Source organism: Eretmochelys imbricata, chromosome 9 (genome assembly GCF_965152235.1).
Source record: "Eretmochelys imbricata isolate rEreImb1 chromosome 9, rEreImb1.hap1, whole genome shotgun sequence".
In the NCBI taxonomy this organism is placed as follows: Eukaryota; Metazoa; Chordata; order Testudines; family Cheloniidae; genus Eretmochelys; species Eretmochelys imbricata.
The window spans coordinates 58,125,789-58,150,041 of NC_135580.1; the positions used below are offsets into that span (position 1 = coordinate 58,125,789).

At 46.5% G+C, this 24,253-nt stretch overlaps 1 protein-coding gene across 4 annotated transcripts; it reads left to right on the forward strand.

The window, feature by feature from the left end:
* Positions 1 to 149: 149 nt before the first annotated feature.
* Positions 150 to 14,495, forward strand: BRCC3 (BRCA1/BRCA2-containing complex subunit 3). 4 transcript variants are annotated; one of them, XR_013347067.1, is made up of 8 exons: positions 150 to 341; positions 1,583 to 1,702; positions 3,320 to 3,407; positions 7,983 to 8,071; positions 9,180 to 9,235; positions 9,746 to 9,877; positions 10,674 to 12,053; positions 13,307 to 13,429. XR_013347067.1 is itself a non-coding variant. In XM_077825939.1 (8 exons), the coding sequence occupies exons 1-8, from the start codon at positions 189 to 191 to the stop codon at positions 13,456 to 13,458; spliced, it is 834 nt and encodes a 277-aa protein (XP_077682065.1). In that variant the 5' UTR covers positions 150 to 188; the 3' UTR covers positions 13,459 to 14,495. The 4 variants fall into 4 exon arrangements, 3 of the variants coding, with proteins under 3 accessions (XP_077682065.1, XP_077682066.1, XP_077682067.1); XM_077825939.1 differs by having other exon boundaries at positions 10,674 to 10,717; positions 13,307 to 14,495; XM_077825940.1 differs by having other exon boundaries at positions 150 to 293; positions 10,674 to 10,717; positions 13,307 to 14,495.
* Positions 14,496 to 24,253: the final 9,758 nt, after the last annotated feature.

Sequence of the window (24,253 nt, forward strand, 5' to 3'; positions counted from 1 at the left end):
GAAGTGCCTCAGCTCAGGCAGGTGGCCGGGCACTTCCGACATTCAGCCCGGAAGTTGAACTGCCCCTAGAGACGGCGATTGGCTGTTGACTTTTCAGGCTGCGCTGGGATTGGCAGCGAAGCGTCAGCCCTTGCGTGCGGCGTGTCCCGCGCTTCCGGCGTGGGTGGGTGGGGAGTGGCGCTGCCAAGATGGCGGTGCAGGCTGTGCACCTGGAGGCGGACGCCTTCCTGGTCTGCCTCAACCACGCGCTGAGCACCGAGAAGGAGGAGGTCATGGGGCTGTGCATCGGGGAGGTACCGGCTGGGCCGCGGGCAGGCGGGCTTCCAGAGCCGGGGCGCTGGGTATGCAGGGGTGCCCCTCCCCCCGGGTGCCTGGCCGCCTCTGCTCCTCATAGGCGAGGGGCTGGGCGTATCCCCCACCCCGGGGATGCCAGCCTTCCCTCCAGTATAGATTAGGGGCTGGGTGCGACCCCCACCCGCGGGGACAGTTCCAGTGTCTCTGCCTTTGCTCGGGAGAAGGGCAGCCACTGCCATTAGAACTAATGCGCCCTGCTCGGGTGGTGGCCCAACCACACCCCCCTCTCCAGTAGAAAGCTCTGTGTGTGAATGGGGTGCTTGTTAGTAGTACCGTGCCACCCCAAGAAAAGGATCTGTGTATGTGTAAGGAGGTCATGCTGCCCTAGCGTAGGACTCTGAGATTTAGGGAGAAGGGGAGTGGGGATATATACCTCAGGTAAACATTGGCTCTTTATCTATTGAGGGGGTGGGCTGTAATTTATTGGTTGGGGGACAACACGGACTTGTTGGGGGGGGATGACCCATCTGATAAGGTGTGTATTTTCTGGGTGCAGCATTGATTAGTGTTTGCTTGAGAGCATCAGCATTAATTGGGGGATGGGGGATGTGCAGAGTCTAGCCAATAAGAGACCATTTCTGTATGTTCCAAGTCAAAGCAGCAAGTGAGTGTCTGGCCTGCAGAAAAGAGCATGGTTTGGGGCACCTGTGTGTTTTGACTTGATAAGTAGGTTTAGTTTTTGAGCAAGTGGGTATTGGATAGGCTTTTCATGCCCTGATTGACCCTAAAAGTGAAATATGCAAAAAAGCATGTAATTAAGTTACATCTTTACACAAAAGTAAACTTGCTAAATTCTGTCTTCATGGGTGAACCTGATCCTCAGGGAATTGAAGAAATAATAGCAATGACCAAAGTTGGCATAGCATAGATATGTTCTGCGTAAGCATTTCTTGCACAGCTCTGGTAATATGTGCCTCACTCTTGCTCCGGAGCCTACATGTGGCTACTCTTGTCTTGGCTATCTTTTCAGTAGTTAGCCACTTGTGCCAATTCAGCTGTGAGACTGGTGTGACAGATACCCTAAACTCATAGCTTCAAGAATTTTAAATTCATGGTTTCAGAAGTGAAAACCTAGAATAAGTAACCCATTGAAAAACCTATCCGTATGTTTTAAGAGATCTAAGATTGAAAGCATGCTTTTTTAATAAAGACATGATTGCAGCACCTTCTTTGAGAAGTTGATTCACTGAGAGAGATGAGTGACGCTTCCTCCCTCATTTATTATTAGGTTGACACCAGCAGAATTGTTCATATTCATTCTGTGATCATCCTGCGACGTTCAGATAAGAGGAAGGATCGAGTCGAGATTTCTCCGGAGCAGCTTTCAGCTGCTTCTACTGAAGCAGAGATATCCTTTTACAGAGACTGTAGCCAGAAAGGGTCATGTTCAGTAGGAAGCTTGTCAACAAGGTTTCTAGACCTCAAACCTGTTTGGTTTTAGTACCACCCTTGATTTACTGTAGTTAATATAAAGATGCCTACCACCTTTTCACATACACTCTGCCTGAGAGGCTGTCCTACAGCTCTCCACTGCTGCAGTCTCTTTCAACACTTTTTGAACGATGTGATGGAACCATATTGTAATTACCCGTTGTTCTTGATCACTTGGTTTTGTCACAAATATATTCAATGCTACAGTTTTTAATATGGGTAGAGAAGATCATAGAATCATAGGAGATAAGGGTTGGAAGAGACCTCAGGAGGTCATCTGGTCCAACCCCCTGCTCAAAGCAGGACCAGTCCCAACTAAATCATCCCAGCCAGGGCTTTGTCAAGCAGGGCCTTAAAAACCTTTAAGGATGGAAATTCCACCACCTCTCTAGGTAACCCATTTCAGTGCTTCACCACCTTCCTAATGAAATAGTTTTTCCTAATAGCCAACCTAGACCTCACCACTGCAACTTGTTCTGTCATCTGCCACCACTGAGAACAGCCTAGCTCCATCCTCTTTGGAACCCCCCTTCAGGTAGTTGAAGGCTGCTATCAAATGCCCCCTCACTCTTCTCTTCTACAGACTAAATAAGCCCAGATCCCTCAGCCTCTCCTCATAAATCATGTGTCCCAGCACCCTAATCATTTTTGTTGCCCTCCGCTGGACTCTCTCCAATTTGTCCACATCCTTTCTGTAGTGGGGGGCCCAAAACTGGACACAATGCTCCAGATGAGGCCTCACCAGTGCCAAATAGAGAGGAGAACTAGATAAATTCATGGAGGTTAAGTCCATTAATGGCTGTTAGCCAGGATGGGTAAGGAATGGTGTCCCTAGCCTCTGTTTGTCAGAGGGTGGAGATGGATGGCAGGAGAGAGATCACTTGGTCTTTACCTGTTTGGTTCACTCCCTCTGGGGCACCTGGCATTGGCCACTATCGGCAGACAGGATACTGGGTCAGACCAAAGATCCATCCAGCCCAGTATCTATTGAGGGGGTGTTCTTATGTTCTTAATGTTTAGACTAACACCCAAAGCATTCTAATTAATCCCTGAAGTTTTAGTTTAAGATTGCCTTTGTATTTTGAAGAAAGTTCACCTTTCACTTTTAGAATTGGCAAATGCAGCAAGAAAACTTCATGGAAAAGCCTATTAGGCTTGTGTTTTCAGGTTTGATATATTTGAAAACTCCCCCAGTAGAAAAGCCCTTTTTACATGTAATCTTTGTAATGGCAAGAGTCCAATTCTTTGGGTAGCTTATTAGCATTTGTTGTCATTTATTTCTATGTACAAATGCACATTGCTTCTGTTCAAGGAAGTGTTACATCTGTGAGGATGAGGTTGTCCATTGGTGACTACGAGGAAGACTGTTCCAGCACACACCATCACCTGTCATTCTTCCCTTTAATATACTAAAATCAAATAATCCCTTGAGGACCATGTTTGGATTCTGCCCCGTGTTATTATTTAACTTGCACAAGGGACATATAGTCTCTTCTGCTCTCTCACTGTTTTGAAAGTACCTTGACTGACACACAGATTGGCTGAGATTACAGGACGTTCCATGAGGGTTGTGGGCTGGTATCATTCTCATCCACACATAACTGTCTGGCCGTCTCATGTGGGTAAGGAGTGTCTCAGCCCAGAGCTTCATATGGATATATGTTTCATTGTGAACAATACCACTTTGTCCAGTTTTTTTTGTTAAAGTGATACTGTTGAAGTTTTTAATCCCACATTTTCCCCTACCTTCAAATTATCTAAAATGGGAAGTCCTCTGGATTCCTAAGGTAGGCAAAGTCTGTTTATAGGTGTTCTTCAAGACAGGAAGATCAGATCTGCAATCAGAAACACAAGGAACCGAAGGAGATACTCAAAGCTCTTTGGATGTCTTTATTTTTTCTAGTTGTACAGTAGAACATCAGAGTTATGAACGCCTCGGGAATGAAGGTTGTTCGTAACTCTGAAATGTTCATGACTCTGAACAAATGTTTACGGTTCTTTCAAAAGTTTACAATTGAACATTGACTTAATACAGCTTTGAAACAGTACTATGCAGAAGAAATATGCTGCTTTCCCTTTTTTTTAGTAGTTTACGTTTAACACAATACTGTACTGTATTTGCTTTTTTATTTGGGTGGGGAGGGGAGAGTCTCACTGCTGCCTGATTGCTTACTTCCAGTCCCAAATGAGGGGTGTAGTTGACTGGTCAGTTTGTAACTCTGGTGTTCCTAACTCTAAGGTTCTACGTACATAGATGTGTATGCTATAACAACAATAGAACAATACTTCTTCAAAAGAGTTGTTGAAATCTGCTTGGGTGTCTGGTCACAGCTTTGATCTGTCTGTATACATGTTATACTCCTGGGGGAATACTGTGCTGCTGCGCGTGTGCATAATTAATCAGCCACACATATTTTTAATTTTTAGCAGAAGCTTTTTTCTGCACAAAAATGTTGCTGCAGTTCCGTCTTTTGCCCACCAGAAGGCTCTGTGGTGTTAGAACACAGCAGCAGCTCCTGTCCATCTTGGAAAGAGAAAGGTGCTGCCTTCTTCGCAGCACCTGTCGGGCCAGGTCAGGAAACAGGGGGAGACAAACATCATGGGGTGCTGGAGGGGTAAGACTGGGGCTCATAAGGGCTAGTTGGGAAGGACAGACTGGGGCAGAGGCTGAATGGGAGTGGAGGCACAAGGGGAGAGGGGATGCAGAGCCACATGGTGATGGGGGAGGGGGTGAAGAGCCACATAGGGACAGGGATGGCTTAGTGGGGGCACAGAGACACATGGGGATGGGGGGGTGCAGGGACACATAGGGACAGGGAGTGGCTGAGTGGAGGCACAGACACATAGGGACAGGGGAGTTGTTGGGAGGGGGCACAGAGACATGGGGAAGAGGGAGGGGGTGCAGGGCCACATGAGGATGTGGGGGAGTGGGTGTCTGAGTGGGGGTGGAGGGACTCGTGGACAGGGTGCAAGGATACATAGGGGTACAGGAACCCATGAGAACAGGGGCAGATGTGCCTGACTCAATGGGAGAGGCTAGTGGTCAGCCAGAGTCTGCATGGGGTAAGCTCCCTAACAATCCCTCCCTGCCCCCGCAAAAAAACCATGTTTCATACTTTCGCCACCCATACCCAACAACCCTCCAAGTTCACACCCAGGCTCCTTCCCAGCAATTTACTTCCCTCTCCCTCAGCTCCTCCATTACCCCTGACTCCCACAGGCCTTTGCATTGCTTCTGTATAAGTAGGAGCATTGCCAGCAGATCGAGGGACGTGATTGTTCCGCTCTATTCGACATTGGTGAGGCCTCATCTGGAGTACTGTGTCCAGTTTTGGGCCCCACACTACAAGAAGGATGTGAAAAAATTGGAAAGTGTCTGATTAGGGGACTGGAACACGACTTATGAGGAGAGGCTGAGGGAACTGGGATTGTTTAGTCTGCGGAAGAGAAGAATGAGGGGGGATTTGATAGCTGCTTTCAACTACCTGAAAGGGGGTTCCAAAGAGGATGGATCTAGACTGTTCTCAGTGGTAGCAGATGACAGAATGAGGAGTAATCGTCTCAAGTTGCAGTGGGGGAGGTTTAGGTTGGATATTAGGAAAAACTTTTTCACTAGGAGAGTGGTGAAGCACTGGAATGGGTTACCTAGGGAGGTGGTGGAATCTCCTTCCTTTTGAAGTTTTTAAGATCAGGCTTGACAAAGCCCTGAGTGGGATGATTTAGTTGGGGATTGGTCCTGCTTTGAGCAGGGGGTTGGACTAGATGACCTCCTGAGGTCCCTTCCAACTCTGATATTCTATGATTCTGAGGGGTGCGGGAATATGGTTCTGTATTGTAGTTTAAATGAATTATTACTCAGAATTCTGTATTAATATGCCTAGTAAGGAATCTATTTGTCAAAAACCATTTCCCGAATCTTTTTTGTTATCTGTATTGTTATAGACATACTTGCTGACAGGTATTTTGAAATAAATGACCCAAAATAATTAAAACTGATGTGATTATATTGTGTTATTTTGACAAAATATGCAGAATTGTGCAGAACTTTTAATTTTTAATGTTGCAGCGTTTTTAATTTTTTGGTGCAGAATTCCCCCAGGACTTTTTACTTCATTATTTCATGTTGCATTTTAAAGGATTTTAGCCTTGTTTTGTGTTAGATTGTTACTGGAAACTTTTAAATATTCCTTTAAAGTTGATTTTAGAGTAGCAGCTGTGTTAGTCTGTATCCACAAAAAGAAAAGGAGGACTTGTGGCACCTTAGAGAGTAATAAATTTATTTGAGCATAAGCTTTCGTGAGCTACAGCTCACTTCATCGGACGCATTCAGTGGAAAATACAGTTGGGAGATTTATATACACAGAGAACATGAAACAATGGGTGTTACCATACACACTGTAACGAGAGTACTCAGGTAAGGTGAGCTATTACCAACAGGAGAGCGGGTGACCTTTTGTAGTGATAATCAAGGTGGGCCATTTCCAGCAGTTGACAAGAACGTGTGAGGAACAGCGGGGTGGGGGAAATAAAATTGGGGAAATAATTTTAATTTGTGTAATGACCCATCCACTCCCAGTCTTTATTCAAGCCTAAGTTAATTGTATCCAGGTTGCAGAGTAGCGGCCGTGTTAGTCTGTATTCGCAAAAAGAAAAGGAGTGCTTGTGGCACCTTAGAGACTAACAAATTTATTTGAGCATAAGCTTTTGTGAACTACAGCTCACTTCATCGGATGCATCTGATAAAGTGAGCTGTAGCTTACGAAAGCTTATACTTAAATAAATTTGTTAGTCTCTAAGGTGCCACCAGTACTCCTTTTCTTTTTTTAATTGTATCCAGTTTGTAAATTAATTCCAATTCAGCAGTCTCTCGTTGGAGTCTGCTTTTGAAGTTTTTTTTTGTTGAAGAATTGCCACTTGTAGGTCTGTAATCGAGTGACCAAGGAGATTGAAGTGTTTTCCGACTGGTTTTTGAATGTTATAATTCTTGACGTCTGATTTGTGTCCATTTATTCTTTTACGTAGAGACTGTTCAGTTTGGCCAATGTACATGGCAGAAGGGCATTGCTGGCACATGATGGCATATATCACATTGGTAGATGTGCAGGTGAACGAGCCTCTGATAGTGTGGCTGATGGATTAGGCCCTATGATGGTGTTCCCTGAATAGATATGTGGACACAGTTGGCAACGGGCTTTGTTGCAAGGATAGGTTCCTGGGTTAGTGGTTCTGTTGTGTGGTGTGTGGTTGCTGGTGAGTATTTGCTTTAGGTTGGGGGGCTGTCTGTAAGCAAGGACTGGCCTGTCTCCTAAGATCTGTGAGAGTGATGGGTCGTCCTTCAGGATAGGTTGTAGATCCTTGATGATGTGTTGGAGAACTCAGTGATGCAGTGCAGAACACAATGCCATCCACAGCCTCAGAAACAACTCTGACATCCTAATCAAAAAGGCTGACAAAGGAGGTGCTGTCATCATCATGAATAGGTCGGAATATGAACAAGAGGCTGCTAGGCAGCTCTCCAACACCACTTTCTACAAGCCTTTATCCTCTGATCCCACTGAGGGTTACGAAAAGAAACTACAGCATTTGCTCAAGAAACTCCCTGAAAAAGCACAAGAACAAATCTGCACAGACACACCCCTGGAACCCCGACCAGGGGTATTCTATCTGCTTCCCAAATTTCCCTCCCCGCCCCCCCACGCTGTTCCTCAGACGTTCTTGTCAATTTCTGGAAATGGCCCACCTTGATTATCACTACAAAAGGTGTCCCCTGTCCCCCGTCCCCCCCACCCCCGGTATCCTGCTGGTAATAGCTCACCTTACCTGATCACTCTCATTACAGTGTGTATGGTAACACCCATTGTTTCATGTTCTCTGTGTATATAAATCTCCCCACTGTATTTTTCCACCGAATGCATCCGGTGAAGTGAGCTGTAGCTCATGAAAGCTTATGCTCAGATAAATTGGTTAGTCTCTAAGGTGCCACAAGTCCTCCTTTTCTTTAAAGTTGGCTGTTTTTTGGACCTGGAGAGGTATTCTTTTAAACCAAAAAAAACCCCCAAAAATCCATTTGACTAGAATGAAAATAAAAAGCAGTATCTGGAAAGGTGGCAAATCTTTGCCTGGTGCTTCAGGTGACTGGCACAGTCCTTCACTGCTTAGCAGCAGCCTGTTTATTTTGTTTTCATTCACACCTGCAGATGTTCGCACTCAAGCCATGTATCAGATGATGGACCAGGGCTTTGTGGGGCTCATCTTCTCCTGTTTCATTGAGGACAAGAACACAAAGGTAGGCAACTTGCAAATGGAGAGAAACCCTTCATATGCCAGTTTGAAGCTTCAGCTTTGATGCAGAGCTGAAGTCTTATGTTTAACTCTGAATGGTATCTGAAATAAGAGTTCGCTCTGGAGCTGGGTCAGGGGCCTGCTGGAATGTAATCAATGTAAATGCAGCACAGATGTGAATTAATCGCCAGGCTAGTTTTGTCATAAATATATTCAATGCTACAGTTGAATGTGGTTAGAGAAGATGCTCTGGAGGAAGCAAACTTGTGTTAGCTCCAATTTATAATTGGCAAATGTAGCAAGAAAACTTGATGGGAAATGATAGGTTAATAGGTTTGTGTTTTCAGGGTTGTTGTATTTGAAAATTTCCCCAGTAGAATTCTGCAGCCTGTAGATTGTTTCATAGATCTGCTGGTGTTTGAGCACTGGGACCAGACAGAATGGTTATGGTGTGCTTGTGTGTGCATCAAAAAAAGGTAACTTACTGCATCACAATAACACATTCCAGTCAGTATAGACTTTTTTTGTCCTGTTTTTCAGGCCTGTTGTGTCTAATTAGTTCAGAGTATTTTGTCAAACATCATTGTCCCCTGTGAGAGGCTAACTGTTGGGATGAACTGGGAATGAAATGTTGCCTTTAACCAGGTTTTCCAGGGTTTTTTTTTGGTTAAATCAGAACCATCTGATTAAAGAGTTTTCATATGATAGTTAATATAGTCTGTAGTGCAGGGATTCTCAAACCAGGGGTCGGGACTCCTCAGAAAGTCATGAGGTTATTACAAGGGGGGTCGTGAGCTGTCAGCCTCCACCCTAAACCCCGCTTTGCCTCCAGCATTTATAATGGTGTTAAATATATACAAAAGTGTTTTTAATTTATAAGGAGGGGTCACACTCAGCGGCTTGCTATGTGAAAGGGGTCACCAGTACAAAAGTTTGAGAACCATTGCTGTAGTGAGTGTCTCAGTATTTGCTTATTAAGAATTTTTCTCTCCTTCTCCCTCACCCAAAAGTGGTACATTTGAACTATCAGGGAAAGTATTATTTGAAAGTTTGGATTTCAGGTGAGCTCTCATTGCCCACAGTCTGATGTTTACCTCTGCTGATTCTTTTAGACAGGCCGGATACTCTACACCTGTTTCCAGTCAATTCAGGCTCAGAAGAGCTCAGAGTAAGCACTGTCTGAAAACGTTCTTAACATTCGTCTCTCAGGAGAGAAATGATCAGTCTCTTCTGTCTCCTTTTAATTGTCAGCTTTCCTTGGTTAACTTAAATAAGTAGTACTATTACTGTTTGATCATCTGAACGTAGAACTAAATGTTGTGTTAATCCCAGTAATTATGGATGCCTAAAGGAGGTCTCATTTCCTGCTTGAAAGTGGACAAATTTCTAAAGGGGAATCTAAGCCATAGGAGCCTTAGTGTTCATACACCTATCAGAGGCTGTCGCCAGTGCTGACTTCCTAGCTACTCTTTTTTTTATCCCCCATTCTTAAAGTGGGGAATGAGTACTATTGCAAACTGCTTCTCGTCTGTCAGTCAGCATGAGCAAGCCTGCCCGGCAGCAAAGTTATGGTGATGTCACTGTTGGGCAAGCCATTACTGCTGTATGGAATATCTGACTGGCTAAAGCAGCAGACCACAAGGGTAGGGGCAGTAACTTGTACATGATCACTGTGCAGGTATGAGAGGATTGAAATTCCTATTCATGTTGTTCCCCATGACACCATTGGCAAAGTGTGCCTGGAATCGGCGGTGGAGCTGCCCAAGATCTTGTGCCAGGAGGAGCAAGATGCATACAGGAGAATTCACAGGTAGGGGGAGTCAGGGTCACTTCCCTCCCACAGCACCAGGGGGTCTAGTTGATGACAGTAGCTTTTAAGGTTAATATACTTGCCCCTCATAGTCCTTTGTCCTGAGCAGAGCACAAGTGTAGAAAGAAATAAAGGGTTAGCTATACCTAGTATCATGAGGGACCTTGAAGCTAGCTCTCAGTCATAGTCCTGCTCTTTACCATATGCGTTTGTATGTCTGGCTAATGACTCCTGCTCCCTGAGGTGCCTCTGCAGGGGCACTAGTTTCAAAGTTCTTCCAAAGCTTTCATCTGTAAGCCTGATAAGATTGCAACTCCTTGCTTAGTGGAATGTATCTCAGGCCCCACTCCAAGAGATAGAGAGGCTACAGCTAGCAGCTTTTCTACTGGCATAGAAAAGGGTAAGGAGCCTGCATAGTATGACAGTGATGCTGATACTAAGGCAACTGCATGATCCTCTCATGATCATGGTTATCAAAGTGTGATAGGAGTGAAAATGGCTGATCAGAAGGGAAGGTATGTGAGAAATAAGACCAAATGCTAGTAGGATTACCACCCTCCTGACATAAGCCTCTGTCTGTGGAGTTCAGCATGGAGAATGCATGATACTCATTGTAATACATGGTTTGATGTGGCGTAATCAATGCAGTGGAATTCCCATTAAATAAGGGTGAGTAGTTCCAAAGTGCCTGTGGTTTTAGACTCTTGTAGGTGGCTGTCTTCAGTAATTCAGGTTCACCCCTAATACTCAGTTCATTGCTGTCTTGTCACCAGCTATGTTTTGTTCTTTCTCTTAGCCTCACCCATCTAGACTCTGTAACCAAGATTCACAATGGCTCAGGTAAGGGTTCCTCTTCTGGGAATAAGGATGCTGGACTGAGAGATGAATTATGAGTCATCTTGTGGTCTTGAAAAATGGTCATTTTGGGTCCGTCTATAGAGGTCAGTAGACGACAATGTGTATCACCATGGATTGTAATCATGTGTCCACTTGAAGATGTTCGGCATTGAGCCAGCCTGTGAACAGATTACTTCACCCAAGTTTAGCACTATGTTTTGATCTTGCCAAGTAGTTCATGTCTTGCTCCACAGCTTGGCTGACATTCAAACTTGTCCATTCTTATATTGGGGGCTAGGGAAGTTCAGCAGTGAATCAAATTATTCATTAACATTTCTGGTGTTTGGAAGGGTGGGGGCAACTGACTTCTAAGGTGGGCTAAATCACAAATGGAAGGAACTAGGTGGCCTCCTTCAGTTTATCCATTTGGTTTTAAACCATGATAGAATTTGATTTGGTGTTACAGCAGCACAGGGTATTGTAGTATGGATGCATCTTAAAGATTACTCCTGGGGGAATTCATGCTCCCTGCAGATATATTTGCTTCCCCCCAGAAAAATTACTTTTTGACAGGGAACATAAAAAGGGGAAGCAAAGGGAAGCAGCAAGAGCGGTCACGAGCCCCTCTCCAACAGGGCAGGTACATTGTTTCGGGGGCCCGGAGCAGCTGGTGGAGATGTAAATCACTGCCAAGCCCCAGGCCCCGTCCTCTACCCCCCCAACCTTCCACTGAGCCCCAACCACCTGCACCTGGACTTCCCTGCAGAGTCCCATTGCTCTTGTACACGGAGGCCCCCATTGACCCGTTTGCATCCAGATCCTCCCCACATCCGGTCCCCCCACTGAGTTGCCCGCACCCAGATTACCCCACACAGAACCTGATCACCCCACACTAAGCCCCTTCATGACTGAGCCTGCCTACCCACACCTGGTGTGGAGGGGCAGGACCTCAGGATGTTTCTGGGTCAGGCCCGGACCTTGCGCTATGTCAGGGTTGGGTGCAGCCTCACCACTGAGTCCATACCCCTTGGTGGGGGGAAGAGAAAGGGGCTGCAAGGAGATCTCCCACCTCCGTGTAGCCAGTGGTCTGTGCTCCAGGATGGCAGTGGGGAGCCTCCACATTTATTTATTGACAAATCTTGCAGAATTTTCAAATACTGGGTGCAGAATTTTAATTTTTTTGGCGCAGAATTCCCTCAGGAGTAATCTTAGAGCTGTATTGGTCCGGAATTGAAATCAAGGTAAAGGGGGCCAATCCATTCTCCTGCGGAACCTGATGCTTCTGCATGTGAGTTACACCAACGTAGGCTTCTGTGTGGTCATACATCACTGAATGGAAGTAAGTCGCATTAGTTCCATAGCATTTAACTCTGATCTCCATAGGATGGAGTGGTGGTCTACCAGAAGAATGGCCAATGCCATGTCTAACTTTCAGTGTAAAATATGTCTTCATTATATAAGATTCTCTTTCCCCTATTGACTGAATAAGGCTACGTTTTAGTCACAGGTATTTGTAGTAAAAGTCATGGACAGGTCACAGGCAGTAAACAAAAATTCATGGCCTGTGACCTGTCCATGATTTGTACTATATACTCCTGACTAAATCTTGGGGAGGGGGTTGGCCTGGGGGGGAAGGGGTTCCTGGGCAGGGGAGCCGCATGTGTCGGGGAGGGAGGCGGCAGCCTGGGAGGGGCCCTGCGGATGCTGCGGGGGCAGGATCCTGCTGGTGCTGGGAGGGTGGTTGACGGGGCTGGCAGGCTCCGTACCCAGCTCCATGCCTCCCCAGAAGCAGCGACATCCCTCAGCTCTGGCAGAGGTGTGGCCAGGCAGCTCTGCACACTGCCTCCTCCCCAAGCGCTGCTCCACAGCTCCTACTGGCCGGGAACCACGGCCAATGGGAGCTGCGGGGGTGGTTCCTACAGGCAGAGCCCCTTCCCCTCTAGGAGCCAAGGGGTGTCGCCACTTCCAGGGAGCACCCCTGAAGTAAGCGCCACCCGGAGCCCTCACCCCCTCCTGCATCCCACCCCTGAGCTCCACACCAAAACTCCTGCTGTTGTTGGGGGGGGGTGGGAGGGCCGGTGGCCACTACAGAAGTCACAGAATATGTGGCTTCCATGACCTCCGTGACAAACTCAGCCTTAACTATGAAAAATAATCAGTCTACACTAGGCCTGTTTGTATGTCATTTTTTATTGTATGTCCCCAAAGGGCATCGAAAACTCAGGGTTAAATAGTTTTTATAAAAAGAAAAGGAGTCCTTGTGGCACCTTAGAGACTAACCAATTTATTTGAGCATGAGCTCACGAAAGCTCATGCTCAAATAAATTGGTTAGTCTCTAAGGTGCCACAAGGACTCCTTTTCTTTTTGCGAATACAGACTAACACGGCTGTTACTCTGAAACCTGTCATAGTTTTTATAAGTATTCTCCCCTCCTCCCCCTCGGACTGGTAGCTGTTGTTTAACCCTTGTCTGTGAGGATCAGTGATGTCTCATGAAGTACTGTTGTGAAACCTTTCTGCTTAAGTTTTGCAGTTCTGCAGCCGGGTGAGAGATTCTTCCTCCTGTGCTGACATGTTTTGTGTATTTTCCAGTGTTCACCAAGAATCTCTGCAGCCAAATGTCTGCTATCAGTGGTCCCCTCCTACAGTGGCTGGAGGACAGACTGGAGCAGAACAAACAGCGGGTGCAGGAACTGCAGCGAGAGAAAGAAGAGCTCATGAAAGAACTAGCTGCCCTGGAGTGAAGAGGCAACCCCAGACCCTTTTAAAAAAAAAGTAGTAGTCAATAGGCTTGGACAAGAGTGACATGTGGCTGACGTGTGGTCTGTCTTGCCTTTCTCTGAAGATGCTAGTTGTTCCTCTCATCTCGCTTCATGTGACAGCTCCAAGAACACTTCCACAAGACAACCAAGGGCTCATATCTGTCTCCAACTAGATGGAAAGCCTTGTGCTGCCTGTGTGAAAAGTCTGCTCTCTGAGTGAACAGAGGAGCAATCCAGCACCACCCTAACCAGGGTGATACAGCAGCATGCTCTTGGGAAGAGAGCATAGCTCTAGGAGGGGGATACCTAGTACATTTATTTGGTTCCCTTCTCCCCTGTTATTCAACACAAATCTTTTTCCCTTTATATATATTGCTGGGAGCCTGGAACCAGAGGATCATGGATGGGGTAACAGCTGCACTTCTACAGTGATCATGACTTCTCTGTTGTAGCAAATAAATGAAGCAACTCACTAGTCATGGTCAGAGAAGGGTGAGGGAGGTGGTGCTATGCCATTGACATTGCCAATTTTGCATCCTTTTGGTAGCTCCAGTTGACAGGTAGTGGCTTGATGTCCAGTAACTTTCTGGATTACTGATTGCCTACTCTTGCACATGTGCTAGGGTGGGGGTAGATGCGGCCAAGATGAACGGGGGCTTAAGGTTTATGCCTCCTGTATTTCAAACCAAATAAAGAAACCCAAAGTGAGGGCAGTTTGAGAGTGGAAATGAGTTGGAAGCTGCACCAAACACAGTGCGAGTGCTGCAGTTTGAGTGTTCTGTTTCCTGTTTCCTTCAGGGTCTCTCACTATAGTTGTACACTGGTCACTGAGCTGCTTCCCACTGCTGAACTGGACTGGATGGGTGACATTGTTTTACAGAGAGGAGTATGTGGGGGGGAGAGTAGCTGTGACAGATAATGAAAACTTCTTCTTGTGTCCTGAGCTCCATTGCAAAGGTTTGTTTGCAGTAGTTTGCAGTTATTTTCAACTTCAACATTAAATTATCCTTTGCGTTTTCCTCCTTAGTGGGTTTTCAAGCAGGGTTTACCATCTGCCACCAGCCACATAAGTATCTACCACTACTGAGGGGGAAGCCTGTATCAAGGGCTCTTGCGTATCCCAGAGTGGAGACCAACTGCATATTTAAAAGCTTTCTGTTTAAACTCCTTGTATCTGTGGTTTTTAAACTGAAACCATTAGCTGCTCAGAAAAAGTGGTATTCACATTTCAAAAAACATAAACTGCACATAATGCTGGGGCCCTCCTGACGCATAAGGTGCTCCAATGCACTCTATAGCAGTGGTTCTCTAAGCCGGTCCGCCGCTTGTTCAGGGAAAGCCCCTGGCGGGCTGGACTGGTTTGTTCCTGCCGCGTCCGCAGGCTCGGCTGATCGCGGCTCCCACTGGCTGCGGTTCGCTGCTCCAGGCCAATGGGGGCTGCAGGAAGGACGGCCAGCATGTCCCTTGGCCTGCGCTGCTTCCCGCAGCCCCCATTGGCCTGGAGCGGCGAACCGCAGCCAGTGGGAGCCGCGATCAGCCGAGCCTGCGGACGCGGCAGGTAAACAAACCGGCCTGGCCTGCCAGGGGCTTTCCCTGAACAAGCGGCGGACCGGCTTTGAGAACCACTGCTCTATAGCATGCCTATGACTTATCTTGCCACTTTGGGCAACCCATTAATTAAACTGTAGTCAGTTTAAAAAAAAAACAGGTTAAAGATATTCTTACAATTAAAAGCAACTGCTGTAATTAGTGAGGCTAATGCATTTGAGCAATGCTCTAGTGGCAATAGGCTGAAGCCATATAGGACATATCTATGCTGAGGAAAATTTCTAATCTATTTTAAATTCAGTTCAAATAGTTGACTTTAAAACTTGTTAGAACTGCAGCATAGACCCAGTTGAAGACAGCCTGACTTTTTACTTGTGCCAGTTTAATCAAAATGGCCCAGGCCACCTTCTTCTATTTGTACAACGCCTAGTGAAATAGGAATCCATGACTGGAGCTGCTAGGCATTATAGGCATTACTGTGCTATAAATAAACTGCCTGCAACAGTCTGCACTGTGGTTCTAACCAGTTTCAATTTTGGCTTAGGTGAATTGGTTTTAGAACTTTCCCCAGCATAGACATACCTCACAGTGGTGGGAGCACGTTGGGACTGGAACCACAGTGCTGAGCCACTCAGGTTTAGATATGGCATTGTTTATTTTATAAAGAAAAGTCTGGTCTTGGTGATTTTCTAGCACAGCTTTAGAATCTAATTTTAATGGGGTTTAAGATTTGATGTTTTTCTTTTTCAAAACGACATGATAAAAGCATTGGGTGGTCCTTATAATGTCAGACAATTACTACAGTAACTCCTGTAAAAACAGGATTTAACAGAGAGATCCATTTGCCATCATAGTATAGATCAATAGAAACAATCCTGTGAAAGCTTAAAAGAGCCAAATCATCTTGTGATTGGATAAACACAAGGTTAGTGAGGCATGAAGTCTGTTTTTCAGAAGAACTATACATAGCACTCTGGTATGAAGTAGGAGATGTTTTATTAATATCCTGCTCCATGATCTAGCATTTAGTTTGTATTCACTTGCATGCAAAAAACTTTGATTAGGAATTGTCAGGAATTTACAGCAGCTACTTTGTTGAAAATAATTCCTCATGGACGTGGTTTTGACATGCTGAGTGCCTTGGCATTTCAGGGAGGGAGAATCACAATAAGCATCCTCCAAAAGCTTTCAAGACTTTGCTTAGTCTGTCCTTTGAGCCCAAGAGCCTCCAAAAAAGAGAATGAGTTTGTGCCTGCATGTCTCTAATGGAGGAATTATAAATAAGGCTGCGTGTCTGTCACAGAGGTCACAGATTCCGTGACTTTCTGTGATCTCCAAGACTTCTGGTGCAGCTGGCTCCGGGGCTGCCAGATCAGGCAGCCCTTGGGCCTGCAGCACCAGCCACTGCTGAGGCAGTTTGGGTGTGGGCAGGGAGTTGGGGTGCAGGGTGGCGCTTACTGTGGGGTGTGGGGGCTCCCCGGAAGTGGCTGGCATGTCCCTGTAGCTCATGGTGGGGGCAGCACGGGGAGCCCCTCTGGCCTTCCCTCCCGCTAGGAGCTGTAGGAACACGCAGCGCCTGGTAGGAGCCTGCCAGCCCCACCAACCCCCACAAGCACCAGCAGGAGTCCCAGGCCGTGCGCCATGCCTTCCCCCCCCCCCTTCTTGCCAGCACCAGCGGGGGTCCCGGGCCACCCTGTGGCACCCCCAGAACACCCTCGGCCCAAGTTTTAGTTAGGGGTATATAGTACAAGTCATGAATACATCGTGGGCCGGGAATTTTGTTTACTGCCTGTGACCTGTCCATGACTTTTACTAAAAATTCCCGTGACTAAAACATAGCTTTAATTATAAATCAAGAGACAGCTTTGTGGGTACTATGTGGTGCGAATGATCTAATTGTGAACTGCCTACTTCCTGTATTTTCAGTTTGGTTTGAGTCAGCAGATGGAGTTTTTTCACTAGCTGGCATTTGGTAAGAGCCATGAATGCTTCAGTCAATGGGACTAGCTTCCTACCTTGTTGAATCCTGACCTGGTTATCTCTGCTATACGCCTACTATGCTACTCCATTAGTCATGAGTAAACTAATCACTAAGCTATACTATTGGAGTGGGATGCTGAAATGCAGCTTCTGGTAACCTGCCACTAATTTCATGATTGTCCACATGTGCTAGAATTCTTTACGCTTGCATGGCAACTGCTGTGGGAGCATCCCTATTTTTTTTACTCTCCGTTATGTCTTGGTTTTACTGGGAGCTTTCATGGTTAGTATTAAGAGTGCCTCATTGGAGGGGTGTGCATTTATTTTATTGATACAAATGCAAGTTCAAGGCCTCCTTTATCTAAAATGTCATTGAATTTAAATTGGTGTTAAAAACAAATTCAAAGGCCCAGATCCTCAAGTGCTGTAAATCAGTGTAGCTCCATTAACTCACCACCTGCTGAGGAAATGGCCCAATGAGTTTGAACAGTCTGAGAGGGAAGAGACTTGTAATCAGTCAGGTTTCCCTCCCTTGCGGATTCTGTCTCCCTTGTAGTAGCCCTCCAGTCATGCTCTTCTAGCCTGGCCCCCATCCGGATTTTTAATATAAGGCTGTGGTGTGGTGTTATTTTATTTTAAAGTGGGTAAACTAACCTGCATACTCCCCAAATGAGACGTAAACTCAGTTTACCCTAGTTTATCCTTGACCGTGCTACTGCTTATAAGGGCTTGTAAATATAGACAGTGCAGCAAGCTGGGTTATAAATCTACCCCGCATCAGCCTGCCACGCACTGACTGTGCCTGTGCCCCTGCTGCTGTGCATTAGGAGTTCCCTTCCACACTTCGATCTACCCCGCTTAGAGATAGGAGTAGGACAGAGTACACGAGGGGACCTTTTAGTGTGCAGTAGTGGGATCCACACAGACAGTTAGTGTGTGGCAGATTTGCACCTCACTGTTCATCTAGACAAACCCCTAATGAACAAGCACAGATCCCCACCTTTCAGGGCTTCATACAGTAGGAAGAAGCACTTTCTAAAAATTAGTTTGCAGTAATCTTGAAGCCCCACCTCAGCCCGAGCTCTTAGGTAGTGTGACAGGGTCGGGCCACATGGCTATAGGAGAGTAATAAAAGGCAGATATATTAGCCCCAGGCTAAGTAGGTCCCTTTTCCCTGGGTAAGTTAACAGGGAAGGTTCCAGAACAATCAGGAACCTTCTGGAGACAATTAAGACAGGCTGATAAGAACACCTGCAGCCAAGCAAGAAGCTGCTAGAATCAATTAAGGCAGGCTAATCAGGGCGCCTGGGTTTTAAAAAGGAGCTCACTTCAATTTGTGGTGTGCGTGTGAGGAGCTGGGAGCAAGAGGCACTAGGAGCTGAGAGTGAGAACATGGACTGTTGGAGGACTGAGGAGTACAAGCATCATCGGATACCAGAAGGAAGGTCCTATGGTGAGGATAAAGAAGGTGTTGGGAGGAGGCCATGGGGAAGTAGCCCAGGGAGTTGTAGCTGTCGCACAGCTGTTCCAGGAGACACTCTAAACAGCTGCATTCCACTGGGCCCTGGGCTGGAACCCGGAGTAGAGGGTAGGCCCGGGTTCCCCCCAAACCTCCCAACTCCTGGTCAGACGCGGGAGGAGTTGCCCTGGACTGTGGGCTCATGAAAATGGCCAAACTGAGGGCTGCTGTGAAGCTCCAAGGCGAGCATATCCACCAACATGCGCAAGACCCACCAAGGTAGAGCAGGAACTTTGTCACAGTAGATATCAGGAAACCCACTTTCTAGGTGGGCAGCAAGAGAGAATGTCTTGCTCTGGCCCTCACTTGCTGTGGGGAAAAGAATTTTTCCCCACAGCAAGTGAGGGCCAGAGCAAGACATTCCTGTCCTGACATACAACTGTCCTGACATACAGAGCAAGACATACAACTGTCCTGACTCCAGTCTTCTGCTGTGAGCAGTAGCCCATAGGCATGTCCTTCTTGTCCAGTACTTGAAGGCTAATGGGTTGTTTGTAGCCAGATCTGGTGTATGTTAGGTTGCTTGTTTCTACATCTGTTTATCTGCTGGCACCCACCCAAGGATAGAATGAGCCTGGCCTGGTGCTGCTGAGTTCCAGCGATGATCACCCTTGGGGTGCATTGCTGGAGGAACATGGGAACAAAAGGTGCCCTCTCACTTTGCCTGGAGACTATCATTTGACTTGGAGGCCGCTGTGGCGATGACATTATATAAAGGAAGGGGGCCATTTCTCCTTCTGAAAGGAGTGTGATTTTTATAATGGCTGGGCAGAGCACTAGCTGTATTCCTGAACCATGAAATTTCTTGAGTTGGTGGAAGATATTTCTGACATTTTATCATCAGAAAATAATAATTCAATGGAATTGACACATTCACAGGAGTGTGTCTAGTCCATCAGACCTGGCAATGGAAAGCATGCGGGCAGGCTTGCTGGCTCCCCAGCCAACGTGGGCAGTGGGTTCTGCAGGCTCTTTGGAATATCTGGGCAGCTGGCTTTCCCAGCTGGTGGGTTCCCCAAGTTGCCCATCAGGTGGGTGGGCAGGCTTCCTGGACAAACAACTTCCTACCTCCCCTCCTGCTTCCCACAGAAAATTTTCTAGTTCAAGGTTTTTGTTCCCGTTCAGGATGAATTTTTCTTTTTCAGACATGCAAAATTTTCTGTGAGAAGGAAATCCCAGTTCTAGTAATTTCTCTACAGGTAGCTGTGGGGCTTAGAGGAGGTAAATTGCTGCATTTGGAATAAGAGACTCTTTCCACTAGCCAGGAATATATACAACTCTCCTCTCTCTTTTCAGGGCTCTGCTCTGAAGCATCTCACTCTGCAGCTGAGGGATAACTGCACTGCTTTCCAATAACCGGCACTAGAAGAGCAGAGCCCAGCAAACTCAAAAAGGATAAAAGTCCTTCAAACTGTAGCTATTAATTCCCGCTACCCAGAGGGACATACTCATGTTGTGTACTCTCTATGGAGAATTGTTTTTCTACAGAGCCCCCTGCTGAGGCACATGGGGTACTGCACAATATAAACAACCTGCCCCCAGCAAAAAAACCACCCACTTAAAATGTATACGGTATGAATATATCAGTAGTTTTTAACTAGGCAGAATGTGACTTTTATTTTCTTATATTTGATGTTTATTTTTAATTATTTTTATAGATCTAAAAACTCACCATTACAAGAACTATGGGGAAGGGTCAGGCAATAACAATGACAAGAGACACTGAGATTCCATAAGTTAAAGCCTTGTAACCATTAAAACCCAAATTGGCAACACCTCATGTCAAAATATACAAACTCAATATCCTTAAATCAAACTCTAATAAGTTCTCAAGCAGCATTTTTCTTACTTCACACAGCTGTAAATTTTGATTATCAATGGAAATATTTTTGTCTGTTTGTGTGTGTATGGTGAAATTGACACTTAGTGACATTTACTGAGAAAAAAATAAAATCTTTCCAAGCCTATTTATAAAATGGGGGAATGGTAGTGGAATTAATGCAGTCGGTAAAAATCTCAGGTGGAAGAGACTTTTACACATGGAAAAGAAAGCCTTGATTAGGGCATCAGATGCTTTAAAGTTGGGTTCTGTCCTCACACAGTGCAAACAAGTGCCTTCTGTGAATGTTTGTCTTGGCAGAGGGGGAAGGTGTCAGTATCTTTTGCAACTGCTGAGAGCAGTTGTAAAGACTCAACTATTTCATTCCGTGACAGCAAAAAAGGATGGTGAAATCTTTAGAGCAGCCGGGGAAGGCCAGATGTCAGATTTCCTGTCTCTGGAAAAGGAGAGAGAATATCCCTGCCATTCAGCTCTGAAAAGGGTCCTTGTCCTATCTCATTACTTAGTACAGCAGAAGGTCCTGACCCATGACCCTTCTTGGAGGTCAGGTGCAAAGTGGTCATAGGGGTCTGTGTCTGCTGCTCCTAAGGGTTACATGACTTGTGAAAACCCTTCCTCTTCATTCCAGCACAGCCACAGTCTCTGTGTCAGTTTTCTGACTAAAACATAGCTTAGTTCCATCTAATCTCCAAATACCTGATCTTCAGAAAACAGTCTGGAAACATGTTGCTTACAGATGGTCATGAATGAATGGCCTGGCAGAGGCGCTGAGAATCCACAACTCCCATTGACTTCCACTGGAGCATAGGTGCCAACTCCATGGGTGCTCTGGGGCTGGAGCATTCACAGGGAAAAATTGGTGGGTACCAATTGCACCCACCGGCAGCTCCCCGACCCGCTCCCCCCGCCTCTGCCTTCTCCCCTGAGCATGCTGCTGCGTCCTGCTTCTCCACCCTCCCTCCCAGCGCTTACGCTGCGAAACAGCTGTGTCGCGTGGCAAGTACTGGGAGAGAGGGGGTTGGAGGAGGAAAGCGGCGAGCTTGGGGAAGAGGTGGGGCCGGGGTGGGGATTTGGGGAGGGGTCCAATAGGGGCAGGGAGGGGGCGGAGTCGGGGCGGGGCTGGGAGTGGCGGGGGCACAAGCACCCACCAGCACCAAGGAAAGTTGGCGCCTGTACACTGAAGTGGGCAGGTTCTGCACTTCTGAAAATCGGGCCCTGAATGTTTAAAGTGTACTTTGTGAGCTCAGCAATGGCAAAAGGCTGGATCAATAGCACTGAAGACTGAGCCCCAGATCGTAAGAATGGCCATACTGGTTCAGAACAATGGTCCATCCAGCCCAGTGTCCTGTCTTCTGACAATGGCAAATGCCAGCTGCTTCAGAGGGAATGAACAGAACAGGGCAATTTATCAGGTGATCCATCCCCTGTTGTCCACTCCCAGCTTTGAGCAGTAAGAGAGGCTTAAGGACACCACCCCAGAGCATGGTGTTGCGTCCCTGATCAGCTTGATTAATAGCCATTGATGGACCTATCAGCTAATGTCTATGAAAGAGCGGCAGCTTTTCCTGGAGGTCACCAAGGATATGGACACTTCAGGCGTGAAGCTCCTGCCACCCTCTTGGAGCCTTACATTTTCCCACTCCTACCCAGATGGCAAAGCACTGCAAAGATCTAGGTATCCAGCATGACCAGGAGGAGGTATTAAGTGTAAATCAGAAGATGATGATGATCTTCATGGATCAAGAGCTTGAGAAGCATTCCACAAAAGGTAACGGAGATAGAAGGAGTTAGGTTTATGGGCTGCACCATAGAGCATCACTACAGGGCTAGGACTGAACACAAAAGGCTGAAATATAGCCTAGACTCTACTCAACATGCAATGTGAGTGGCAGGGATCACTGGGCCTGTGTGCCCAGAGGAGTTATAGAACATTGATAGGGCAGCAAATTCTGGGAGGCCTCAGGTACAGTTCAGAGAGAATCCAAGACTTTTTTTTAAAAAAACAAGAAAACAAATCCATTGTAAAATCCTTTCCTCTGGGGGGGGGGGGAGGGGGTAATCTCTCCTAAAGCCACTCATAGGAGTCCTCAGCAACTTCTAAACAGAGGCACAAAGCTGCTGAGCACCCTCAACTCCTGTTGAAATCTATGGGATTTATTGGGCCAAACATAGAGATCCAGATCCTTGGAAGGCATTTAGGCACGTAACTTCCATTGAAAGCAAGCCCCAAATCCTCAATCGGAGCTCTGCTGCAAAGCAAGCCCCGCTTCCTGAGCACGTCCCCCATTAGACACAGCAGAGGGTCTCCTATGACCCCAGTGGGACAGGGCACTAAGTCCCCCTCACCAAGCCCAGTTCTGCTGGCATTTAAATCAGTGGCCAGGGGATAAGTTCATAAAAGGAAGCTAAATTGAGTCATTTGCTTAGCCAAGCAGGCAGGCCTCTTCCACGTCCAGGCAGCACCAGTGATCAGATGATCACACCAAGTTTCACAGGAGAAGGATGATTTATTAGTACAGCTGCTCCTACCAGAAAAAGGGAGCAGCTGGCAGGGTGTTCTCAAAGAGGGCCCTTCAGCTTTGGAATTCTTCCCCACCCCCAGTTTGAAATAGGCCTAATTAATTGACAATTCTGACACACTGCAAGGCCCATTTGCTTTCCCTGGATGCAAGGACTCTGGCAAGAGATGTTGGTGATTGTATTATCTCTCAGCTTTGGTCTGTTTGTGTGGAATGACTGGCAAACAGGTTTTAAATATTACAAAGCTTTCAGTTTGCTAGTGACACTTATGCTGCTGCATTTTGTCAAATCATCTCTTTACAATAAAGTATCGTAGGTTAAACTTGGCCCTCGATAAATGGTAGCTATTCTTCTTGACTTAACAGGAAAAGTTGAACTCTTCCTTCCTCTTTTTTGACCTGAGCAGCTAGTCCAAGTTTGGGGCCCTGTGGATGTGCCAACTGGGAGTAGAAATTGGTGATAGATGTTTCTTTGATGCAATCTTCTTTATTGACAAAGAATCATAGAATATCAGGGTAGGAAAGAACCTCAGGAGGTCACCTAGTCCAACCCCCTGCTCAAAGCAGGACCAATCCCCAATTAAATCATCCCAGTCAGAGCTTTGTCAAGCCTGATCTTAAAAACTTCAAAAGGAAGGAGATTCCACCACCTCCCTAGGTAACGCATTCCAGTGCTTCGCCACTCTCCTAGTGAAAAAGTTTTTCCTAATATCCAACCTAAACCTCCCCCACTGCAACTTGAGACCATTACTCCTTGTTCTGTCATCAGCTACCACTGAGAACAGTCTAGATCCATCCTCTTTGGAACCCCCTTTCAGGTAGTTGAAAGCAGCTATCAAATCCCCCCTCATTCTTCTCTTCCGCAGACTAAACAATCCCAGTTCCCTCAGCCTCTCCTCATAACTCATGTGTTCCAGTCCCCTAATCATTTTTGTTGCCCTCCGCTGGACATCTTCCAATTTTTTCACATCCTTCTTGTAGTGTGGGGCCCAAAACTGGACACAGTACTCCAGATGAGGCCTCACCAATGTTGAATAGAGGGGAACAATCATGTCCCTCGATCTGCTGGCAATGCCCCTACTTATACATCCCAAAATGCCATTGGCCTTCTTGGCAACAAGGGCACACTGTTGACTTTCATCCAGTTTCTTGTCCACTGTAACCCCTAGGTCCATTTCTGCAGAACTGCTCCCTAGCCATTTGGTCCCTAGGCTGTAGCGGTGCATGGGATTCTTCCGTCCAGGACTCTGCACTTGTGCTTGTTAAACCTCCTCAGATTTCTTTTGGCCCAATCCTCTAATTTGTTTAGGTCCCTCTGTATCCTATCCCTACCCTCCAGCATATCTACCTCTCCTCCCAGTTTAATGTCAT